The sequence below is a fragment of the Patiria miniata genome, unplaced genomic scaffold (genome assembly GCF_015706575.1).
Source record: "Patiria miniata isolate m_02_andy unplaced genomic scaffold, ASM1570657v1 HiC_scaffold_14, whole genome shotgun sequence".
Lineage (NCBI taxonomy): Eukaryota > Metazoa > Echinodermata > Asteroidea > Valvatida > Asterinidae > Patiria > Patiria miniata.
The window spans coordinates 12,804,707-12,816,493 of NW_024037052.1; the positions used below are offsets into that span (position 1 = coordinate 12,804,707).

General features: G+C 41.6%; 1 protein-coding gene across 3 annotated transcripts; it reads right to left on the reverse strand.

The window, feature by feature from the left end:
• Positions 1-640: 640 nt before the first annotated feature.
• Positions 641-9,329, reverse strand: LOC119722119 (E3 ubiquitin-protein ligase parkin-like). 3 transcript variants are annotated; one of them, XM_038192152.1, is made up of 10 exons: positions 9,258-9,329; positions 8,237-8,465; positions 6,143-6,261; positions 5,929-6,012; positions 5,701-5,816; positions 4,624-4,760; positions 3,843-3,904; positions 3,175-3,324; positions 2,216-2,426; positions 641-1,029 (listed from the first exon to the last, which is right to left on the reverse strand). In XM_038192152.1, the coding sequence occupies exons 1-10, from the start codon at positions 9,288-9,290 to the stop codon at positions 911-913; spliced, it is 1,260 nt and encodes a 419-aa protein (XP_038048080.1). In that variant the 5' UTR covers positions 9,291-9,329; the 3' UTR covers positions 641-910. The 3 variants fall into 3 exon arrangements, with proteins under 3 accessions (XP_038048080.1, XP_038048081.1, XP_038048079.1); XM_038192153.1 differs by having other exon boundaries at positions 9,224-9,329; XM_038192151.1 differs by having other exon boundaries at positions 8,992-9,329.
• Between the last annotated feature and the right edge of the window lie 2,458 nt (positions 9,330-11,787).

An 11,787-nucleotide genomic window follows, 5' to 3' on the forward strand; every position in this document is an offset into this window, starting at 1 on the left:
AGCATATTTGTTTAAATAAATCGTTTTTCTTTATTAAAAATTTGTTTTGGAAGTTACTGCAAATATATTTTCTAAATATACCTATTTTATTGCTATTGATTAACCCTAACCGAACACAACCCATCAAAGTTCAACAGCAGGTTTTGTTTAAATCTGTTGGGATAGGTACAGCACCCCTAAACAGATGGTCTTTTACATTGGGTTTGGCATACCTCCAGAAACTAATTCCAATAGTGTGTACAATTTCCCATGTGGGTGTTGGAATTTGCCTGAATGGGTGCGGTTCCTAGTAAATTATGCTGGGGAGTTAGGGTTAATGCATTGACCCTTTTAGAATTCAACTTAAGCATGTAAAAGGAAAAGTTTCTAATACCACTGTAGACTATAATTATCTACATGTACTAAAAAGTGAAAGTCTGTCACAAGCCAATATGGCCCATCAGGCCGGCATTTAACTCTAGTCACCTTGGCATGAAACGACTGAGAATACCGATAATCTACTCCCTCTGAATGGGATGCCAGTCCATCGAAGAATACTCCCCAGCTAATACCGGAACCCATTTATATTCCTGGGTGGAGAGAGGCAAGTGGGGATGAAGTGGCTTGCCCAAGGACATAACATATGACCAGCAGCTGGATTCGAACCCCTGACCCTCTGATCATGAGTCACGAACCCTTAAAATCAACATTTTTGATCTGGCTGTGCTCTGTGGTCAGACATAGGTCGAATGGCGGCAGCCTAAGGCGCCTTTACATGCCTTCGGCTCGACCATGTAGCTGCATCCTTCACAATTCAGCTTCTGCTGCGAGTAGGGACTATTAGCCTACTAAATTTATTCATTTATTTAACCACAAGGCCACACTTCCCTCTAACCACATCCAAACATGAAAGGGGGGGGGGGAGGGGGGGTCATCCGTTGACATCAAACCAGTGGTCTGCCATACACTGATGGTTCCACTCGATGCTGCATACCCAGCACCATTCAAACTTGCATTGCTGTACAGTACACACCATGTGCATACAACCACCTGTGAAAAGACCAGAAAGAAATGTATTAACCAATCCAAATTTGGCATGCCATAACCACCACCGCACAAATTCCAACCCCACCTACCCTATTTGTATTTAACCCTTGAAGTTTCAGCCAGAGTCGGTAGAAGTAGAATTAAATATGTATATCAACATGTTCATGTGGATGGAAAGACCTGTAGCAATTGATTCTTAAATTTGGACACCACATGGCTGCACAAGATGGTAGTCCCCATGTCATATCAATACATATCCAAACTTCAAAACTCATTTTACAATTTACAGTGGAACTTTCCTTGTGACCAGGTTCGAATCCCACCCAGGCTGACATGTGGATTGGGTTTACAATCCCTGCCTGACTCCGGTTTTTTTTCCCCCAGAAAATTTACCAGGGGTTCCTCAGCTCTAACACTGAACATTTCATTGCTGCTAACCAGGTTTCTTTGGGCTTGCAAGCTACAGTGTAGCATGGCTACTCTTCGAATCCCAAGAAAAAATCCCAAGATTTCCCAAGATTTCAGGATTATGTATCAGAAAAGCAGCAGCTCACAAAGTGCTGCGATCAACATTATGTGCATGTGCAATCAATACTTGCGTGTGTACTCAATATGCAAAAAATCCCAAGGTCTAAATTCCAGGCAGTGGCCATGCTGCTGAAGTGTCATGAATGCTTTCAGGAATCCTTGATTTCCTTAGCATGAGCTACTACTTTCAGGGTTCGACCTTAACTTTTTTTTCACTAGCCAGCCGGGCTACTGAAACAGACTCTTAACTAGCCTGCGGGCATTTTCACTAGCCCGCATATTTTTCTTTTATCGAGTGTCTCATAAACAACAATGTGCATACATGTAAAACGTGTATCCAATGCTCATACGTGCATGCGAATCAAGCAGATTATTCATATTAAGTGACTCAGTCAGTCAGTGACTCACTCAGTGACTCACTCGTCCTCGGGAGGGTGAGTGACGAGATGTGGATGAAAAGCTTACAAAAGCTAGGGTTCACCCCAATGCACATACGTGCATGCGAATCAAGCAGATTATTCATATTAAGTGACTCAGTCAGTCAGTGACTCACTCAGTGACTCACTCGGTGACTCACTCAGTGACTCACTTGGTGACTCCGAGAACAACAGGCTGGCCCTTAGGATCCAAAAATACTGGAAAACCTTTGCAAAATGCTCACCACTTTTTTCGACGGGTGCCTTGCATTTCGGGCATGGCTTGGTGGTTTGTCGGATGGTCTCTCGGCTTCGACTCAACTCCCACTGTGCCTGAGCTGCTCGCTCAGTACTCACGGTGTAGGCATCCCCACCCCCGTCTGTGACAGGTTGTGCCACCGTTGTGTCACAGTCCCCTGGGTGGTATGCGTTACGACACTCACGACAGAAGACCAACTTGGTGAAAGATCCAGAGAGATTTGGAGAAGTGGGCAAATTTAGTTTATGGAAACACTGTACAAATTAAAAAGTCTAGGCGACGAAAAATCAAATAGGTCCCATTCAAATGACGTAATTTCCTACAGACCAGCCACGTACCTTGGCATTTTGAGCGTGAACTTGCACAACGCGCATCGGCTGCGTCGTATTTCAAACACATTTCGAGCAACAAGCACACATGTTTGGAGCATTTTCAACACTGCGCAATCCGTGCTTGATTGCGTAAAATACGCAGTTGCAGTTCTCCTACAGAGAGGGCCGTCATTGAGCAAGCCCTATTCTCTGATTGCCATGCATTACCAATATACCATATTTATTACTATCTTGTTGGCTAATTTTGTTTTTGTACCCCACCTATAAGTACAATTGGGATCATTTTTTTCTTTGTGCATCTGTTTTTGTTTGAAGCAACAAAATTGCTCAAAATCTTTAGCAGGGTACTTAAGTGACCTGTTGACATTTTAGCTCGGTGAAAACTATACAGTTTGAGAACAAACCATTATTGAGTCTCATAACTGGAGTCCATAGCAAAAGCACTAGTTTCAATTATTAGGGTTTTTTCCGATTGAAATCATTTCTTGGGGAATAATTTCACAGTGTATTTGGAACCAGCACTATCTTCACTTTGAGCAAGGTTTTTCGCATTAAATCGGTGGGTACATTTCCAATTTACAGCCCCTGACAGGAGCCCGAGTTCTCTGCTTACCCCACACCCGTGACCAGCCTGTTGGACACACTCTACTCTCCGTGATCCAGGGTCCGGCACCAGACCAGCTCCACACCCCGGTGCGGGGCACAGCACTCCGCCACCTTGAAGCAAACACTCCTCGGCGCCGAACCGCTGATACCTGGCATACTGAATGAATCATTCGCAAAGCATTTCTTCATAAAAATAATAATAATATGGTGCTTGTATAGCATTTTAGTCTCAAAGTGATTCACAATTAGTACCCCTGTTTATCAGGCCATGCGATCAGTTTTCTGCAGCAGCTCGAGATCAGTGAAGTCTTGCCCAAGGTCATGAGGACCATTAAGGTATTAGTTTTAAAAACAAGCCAAAGTGTTACATCGATGACGAAACTGTTACATCATTATTTTCACATTGTTTGCCTTTTTTTTGGAATTGCACCAGATTTGTTCTGAACTGAAATTTGTTTTTGATGACCTAATTTTTTAATGACAATTTCAGGCACTTTGGCAATTTCAGGTACTTGTGGTGCATTATATGCTAAATAATATATGCTAAATTGGGGGGAGGTGGGGGGCAGAAGGGGGCATGGCAGGGGGGAAGCTGGGGTGGGGGCAATCTGATGAAATGTTTTTGGGGTCTGGCTGGGGCCTAAACACCCTAGAAATGCTTTGAATCGATCTTACCTGCTCATCGCCCAGTATCCGAAAATGATGAGTTTCCTTGATCAGTGACCCTGGACATCTTACTTGAAAAATAAACAAGGAGAAAAATGGTCAAACTTTTCAAGATGGAGCAAAGTAGATTGAGACGAGAGTTAGAGACGAGAGAAATACAAGGTTTGTGACTAGTGCCCCATTTCATGGCCCTGTTTATTTACCAAAAGCACATGGAAGGTTGCCTAGTGGTTAGGGTTCATGACTCATGGTCAGAGGGTCAGGGGTTCGAATCCAGCTGCTGGTCATATGTCGTGTTCTTGGGCAAGCCACTTCACCCCCACTTGCCTCGCTACACCCAGGAGTATAAATGGATACCAGCATTAGCTGGGAGTAACCTGCGATGGACTAGCATCCCATCCAGGGGGAACAGAAATATTCTCCATCGTTTTATGCTACTGAAACCAGAGTTAAACGCCGGCCTGATGGGTCACATTGGCTGTGACATACTTTATTTCCTGTACTAGCACAAAATCTCTGCCTTCCTTGGCAGAAAATTCCATTCTTACATTTAGTGTAATTCACAGATTAGCGAGGAATTTTGGCCTGCGAGCATCGGTACGTCCCATAACTATGGGTTCTGGTGCTTACATGGTTATCAAAGAACTTCTTTGCAATGGCGGTATGCACAGAGTGGTGGCCGTAAGGGCAGACAGACTTTCTGTGGTAAGCAGAGCCATGAAATTTGCTAAGCAAGTAAATATGCTATGCAATATTTTCTGGATAGCAGACTTCCAGACCCTGACCATACCTGGGCATGGCAGGGTGTAGCCAAGCTCTCCATCAGCTGTGAACCTTCTCTCATTGAGTTGCACCTGACAATATTCAGCAAAGCAATCTAAGCAGATTGTATGACGGGCTGGGCAGGGGAAGACTAGCACACGATCACTGAAGCAAATGAAATAACAACAAATGCAAATCAACAGGACATGCTCAATACATTTTGTAATAGGGTTACCACAGAAATCTTAAAATGAAATTCTCTGACTTTTCTGGCACAAAATTAGGGCTTTCCATGGCCAATTCTTATGTTGTTTTGGCATCTCAGGAGCCAATTTACAATACACTGGCCAGTCATCACACCAAGCCATTCCCTAGTACGAGCAACACAAATAAGCATCACAATGGTGCACTGAACATGCAACAAGTACAGAGCATACATGTATAAAAAGGACGTATGGGCTTCGTGCACAAATACTTCTTTAACAGCCAGATGAGAGTTGGGGGAGACCTAGACTGGTTCCCAGTGAGCCATGGGACTCTCCAAATGTTTTTTTTTTTTGTCCAATTTTTTTTTTTTGTCCAAGTTAAAATTTTTCCAAAATATTTTGCCGAAAAAATTTTGGCCGCAGAATTTTTATTTTTTTATTTTTTTTGGGGGGGGGGCCGGGGGGAGGACATTTTTGACGTTGGTGGCGCCACTTACACCCCTATTATACTACTCGAAAATAGGCCACATACATATCACCAAGGTAAAATCATGGGATTAAAAAAAAGATTACTTCCCCCCCCCCCAAAAAAAATTGACAACCTCTTGGGGGGGGGGGGGGGACTCAAGCCCCCCGATCCCCCGCCCCCTTTGGTGCGCCACTGAAAACACAAACAGCTTAATGATTGAAATTTTAAATTTTAAAATTTTACCACATATTGACATTAAAATGCATCTATTAGTGCATCACAAATCTAGCTTTTTACAGCAGTACTGATAAAAACTTAAATGTGAGGTAAACACAAGTGTGATGTTAGAGGAAGATTGAATGATCTACTCTTTCATCAAATGAAGTTGCAACAATTCCTGATTCCAACTCGTTTTGAACTTTTCCCTCACCGAACATCTTCACAAGTTAAGCAGATGACATTCCTCGTGTTACACTTGATGAGGTCCAGGGCCACGGCCCTGTAGTCGTCAGAAGTAGGGTGACGGCCGCACTTGAAGTAAAACTCCTACAAAAAAACAAACAAATTATTTAAAGTATTTAACACAAAAACAAACAGTGAAAACTCTCTGTGCTCTCTTTTTAAAAAAATGGGTTAAAATTTTGTCAGGCAAACGTACAGCAATTGTTCCCGAACATCCATCAGATTGACAGACTCCAGAGATACTGAACGGCGTCAAGACATCCTCCCAACAAGATGGATCCTAGACAAAGGAAGAATTAAGACAGGTTACTTTTATTGTGAAAAGAAACATCAACTCAAAAGAAATGAAAGAATTATCAACTCAATTTCCACAACAGAAAGTTGCTGCTTATGAAGTTGGCATTTCTTACTTGATGGACGACAAACGTTCCTCCCTTGCAAGTTCTGCAACACACTCTGAGTTTTCCTGGCTGAATCGAGTGACATTGGGACTTGCAGTATACATAGATCTGAGGCTTCATTTTCCCAGCTGAAACATACCAACGAGAGACAGAAATATGCATGGTAAGAAACCTGCAAGTACTGTTAAATTACAGCATTAACTACACATGCACACATCTCCAGTGTTGTAGTTTGGAGTCAATCACGCGTCCTAACAAGTCAATCACAAGTCCTCCCAAGTCCTCGCAAGTCAATCACAAGTCCTTACAAGTCCATCACGAGTCCACAAGTCCATCACAAGTTTCTGTTTCTGCTCGTATACTGTACACAACGCCTTGTTGGACCATCTCGGTACAGTGGTCAAATGTGGCATGTGAGCTTAGATTCTGAAGTTGGCACGGCTAATTTGATTCCTAACTATTCATAAGATGGAATTTTGCGTCGGGGTGATGTAAATCAAATTAGGTTTTGCCCTTCACCGACGTATTTGAACCAGCCAACTGATCCCGTTAGCTCGGTGGTCGAGTGGTATGTCATCTGCACTAGAAAGCAGGAGGTCGTGGGTTCGAGTCCAACCCAAATGATTTTTTCCAACTTTCACTCGGGAGGTAACACACTGAGTATACAGTGTTTATACGTCGGTGAAGGGCAAAACCTAATTAGATTCCTAAAATTGATGTCGTCCAAGGCTTACTTGAAGCCCATTACAAGTCCATCACAAGTCCGTAACAGGTCCATTAAAAGTCATTCAGTCTCAAGAAAAGTCACAAGCTATTCAGATCAACTTCGAAAAAGGCACCCCTCTGTCAGCGGTCATCCCCTTTTACATGTGACTGAACTTGTGATTTACTTGGTACCAGACTTGTGATGGCCTTGTGACCCACGAGCCTCTGAACCCTTCACAGTTTTGGTCCAGACTGGATCTGGATTGTTTTCACCTAATGCAGCTGGTTCTCATCAAGCAAGATCAAGCCGCTGTGGCGGTAGAGGGCACCATCAACCAGATGAATCAAATCCATTATTGGTCTTGGAAAGTTTGGTACTTGGACCCCGAGGAATTCTGGGCATAAACTATACTAAAGCTTATGTGCATGCATGAGGCCAGACTGGGACATTGAGTGCAGAAAAACATGCAAAACAAAATCAGGCCAACTTTACTAACTCTTTAGCCAACAGAAATCTCCAAAACATTTCATGAGGCAAAGACAAGGTCCTCAGTTTTTCACCAGCCAAGTTTAAGGTTTCAAGTCAATTTTTAAAGGAGACTTTTGTTTAACATTTTGCATCTCAGAGTGAAGCCTAGTGATTTCAATATGAAGCTTAGGACTAGACTGGTACATGTCCAACTTTTTGAGAAGATTGACCCTTCAGTAGTCTGGTGGCATGACTACGGAAATGTGTAGAAATAGAGACTGGGTACCAGATGTTTCTTTTGACACAGTTGATTGATGCAGTACTAAAGTGTTGGACTGGTTGTTTCATGTTCGTCTATTTTCTGGTTTTGCATGTTTTTACTAACTTAAAGTTTTGGGACTCTCATACACAGTATTGAGAGCCCCAAATTTACAGACTAACCTCATGTGTACTATATTCAAGCTAGCTAATTTAAGGCTGGGTAACTCCAGCTATATTCAAGCTGATGCGCATATCAAATTTTCAGACTATTCTCAGGTGTGTCATATTCAAACTAATTATGCGCACACCCATGAGGTATGCTTGGAATTTCTCGAGTGCCCATATTCCCAACACTGGATTTGATTCATCTTGTTGACGTTGCTAGCATCCTCTAGCCACCACACTGTTGTGTTCGTACGTTAATAATACCCGATTAAGGAGAGACAGAGATTAGGGATACTTTTCTGGTTGCTTCGTATTGTATTCACGTTCCATGTCATGCCATAACACACTAGAGTACACACGTACTAGAATGTACAGACGATCAACAAATGACGTCATACACTGGTTGCGCTATAAATAGATTACTGTAGTCTGCATACACTACACACACCATTTTGACCAATTGACTATGAAGAAAAAAAAACAGTCTTCAACCAAGACCATACTATGTAGTGTTGATGGTTCTTGCTCGTGACTTCCAGCTTCCTCACTCATGATTCCTTGAATAACCTGCGGCTCCAGATCTGCCATGTCAGCACCCAGGGACCTGTACCCCTCCGGTCTCCCCTCGGGTGGCCTGTCCATCCCTGGCATGCTCGACGCATCGTCATCACATCTTCTTGGAGATCGTTTTCTCGTTGCGAACACAGTGCTGGTCTCTTGCAGTTCACAATCCTGGTTAAGCAATATAGTTGGTAAAAAGTGGATTGGTTTATCAACATTTGACCAGTACAGTCATCATGAATACATCCATAGACACATCAAGGTATTCAACTTCAGCTGAGCTAATGGACACAAAGCAACGAACAGTATTAAAGAGAGCTACTGAAATTCTATCTTGTATTTCATTTTTAGTGTGAAATAACTATTGCTATGAAAAGCTGGGCTTAGACATGTAATGCACATAGATATTCTGTTCTGCAACACCGTTTTCAAACAAACATTTTCATTTCCATTCCAAAATAACATTAAGAGCCATTTCGCAACCTTTACCGAAGCCCCATTCTGTCGCAAAGTCCTGTATCTTGGCCCCAGAATTGGTTTAATGGAATACATTCACAAACATTACAATTTTCAATTGCAATACATTTCAAAATTTCTTCTTTTTTTCTCTCATGTTTTCATTAATTGTTCTCTGTTCATTTTCAAGAGCTAACATTTGTGCAAGCAGTAACAAACGTGTCTGAAAGCAACAATATACCTGCAATATCAATTCGTCAGCTAATTTTTTTCCACAGAATATAACTTCGATATCAGATGGTTTCAATCCATCATCGCTGTGGCAATGAGCAAATTCACTTTTCAGACGCCCGACGGTCCATGCAGCTTCCACCGCCACACTGCAACACTGCCCGTCAAACTTGACAAGAAGTTCAAACATTTCTCCGGGAAGCATCCCTCCGCTTCTTTAAACTCAGGATAGGAGAATATACCTCACTTAGCTGACTGACATCATGAGAAACTCACAATGCGACTGAAGATCGAAGGTCCAAAAGTCATAACAAGACCCCGTCATAACAAGACCCCGCCATACGCCATGGAGGCGGTTTCGATCCAACTCGGACCCAAACCAACTCGGACCCAAGCCAACACGGACCCATGCCAACTCGGACCCACTACCAACTCGGACCCATGCCAACTCGGACCCACTACCAACTCGGACCCATGCATGACCAACTCGGACCCATCGTTTTCAATCATTCGACATCGTTTTCAATCATTCATTTCATAAAGTTTGTCCACTTCTCATCTGTTATTACAGTGATGCTGTTTAGTATAAATGTTCATTGTAATTGTAAGGTAAATAATCTCATATCTGTATTGCAGCAGTATAACATTCGCGTTGTAAAGCGCATTGAAATGCGCTTTAAAAGTGTAATTAATTATTTATTATTTTTAATTGTTTCCATTAAAACATATTACGCTGTAAAAGTTTAACCAACTATTTACTTTCATTAAAACATATTAATTGACATCGTTCACACCATCTTGCTAAATTGAACAGCATTTATTTCGTTTTTAATCCAAACTTCAACGTATTAAACGGGTATACAAATTAAGAACAGATTTTCATAAAAAAAATAAAATTGGAAAGTATGGCATTAAAACATAAACACTTTCAAACATAACATTATTAACTCAATAAATATAAGTAAACATTATAAGTCAATAAATAAAATAAATTAGATATAAAAACGAAGTCTATTCTAATCTCTATTTTAAAAAAACCCACATAAACACCATTGCATACACTGCAAGAAAAACGAAGGTTCCATATTAAACAAAAAAGTTGAATCAAAAAAGTATAAAAAGTTAATCGGATTCGTAAAAAAAACCCCACAAAATTCAAAGCCAGCATGTGAATTAAAAAATTAATCAAGTTTAAGACCCTACAAATAGATGCAATGTCAATCATCAAAAATAACAGCGTTGCTGTTGAAACCCCTCAGCCAGAGTCAAGTTATCATCCGGAAACCATTAACCTTTAACTCACAATGGTGACCTTGACCGTTGACCTTTTGACCCCAAAACCAATCCCAACTTGCCTACTCCCAAGGGCAACCCTCTACCAAAGTTACAACCCCAAACAACATTTCTAACTCAAGTTATCATCCGGAAACTAAGCTGCCCGGACGGACGGACGGACGCACACACATCCGGACGGACGGACGCCCTAGGCGATGACAATACCCCTCGAGCCTCTCGGCTGAGGGGTAAAAAGGAGTATTGGAGCTCTGGGAAGATTATCCTTCAAGGCCTTACAGGTGGCTGCCTGTATGTTCCACCATGATGTTCCACAGGGGAAAAAAGTTAAATCAAAAAATTATTAAAAGTTAAACAGATTCATAAAAAAATCCCACAAAATTCAAAGCCAGATGTGAATTTTAAAAAATCAAACAATTACATGAAATGAAAGGCCTAAATAGTTATTTCAAATTAATAACTTCCTCACTGAAACAAAATGTGCCACTTAAAACCACTTGTTACACGACACAAAGGCCTGCAAAAACAAACAAGTAATTTAATTTTTACTGAAAATTATAATCGAGATTTTGAAAAAGCACGTATATATCAAGTTGTACAAATGACATACGATATGCCTTACCGTACTATACGCTATTAATACCTCTTGGTTTAGTTTCACAGGTCACGGTTTCAAAAAGCTAAGCACGTTTAGTTTCATGACGTTCAAAACGATAAGCGTTTAGCAACAGTATTTACTGTACGCATTATAAAATAGCGCTCCAAACAGCGGCAATACAAGAAAACAACAAAACTAAAAGCCCCATTCTGCCCAATGTAATTACAGAATATCTTCACTATAAAAGCACTAACATTAAGATCACCTATAAATATAATCTCTGAAACTAATGATTGAGTCATTGTTGGGTCCGAGTTGGTCGTGCTTGGGTCCGAGTTGGTAGTGGGTCCGAGTTGGTCGTGGGTCCGAGTTAGTAGTGGGTCCGAGTTGGTCGTGGGTCCGAGTTGGTAGTGGGTCCGAGTTGGTAGTGGGTCCGAGTTGGCGTGGGTCCGAGTTGGCATGGGTCCGACTTGGCATGGGTCCGACTTGGTTTGGGTCCGAGTTGACCTGATACCATGGAGGCTGCCATTTTCAAAGAGCGCCACCAAGTGTTTTAAAAAGCCCTAAGCTCCACATTTAACGAAATTTCCGATACGTTAAAACTAAAGGACATTTTTAAGTGAATGTAAGATTTAAGGACTTTTTAAATTAACTCCCAAAATCTGAAGAACATTTTGAAATCATTTGGCAAAATGAAAACGTAGAATATTTTCGATTGGAGGGGCATGCTCATTCAGATAAGTTTGAAATCTAGCTGCTTCCTCCTATATTCTTGGCATAGTTTAGAGAATGTGTTGTTTTGTTGTGCTTTGTTTGGAGGCCAAATGGAAGAATGTTTAACACCCCCCCCCCCCCCTCCCCCACTCCACGGCTATAAGCACCTAAGTGCAATTCAGTTGTGGTATAGAGATTTAG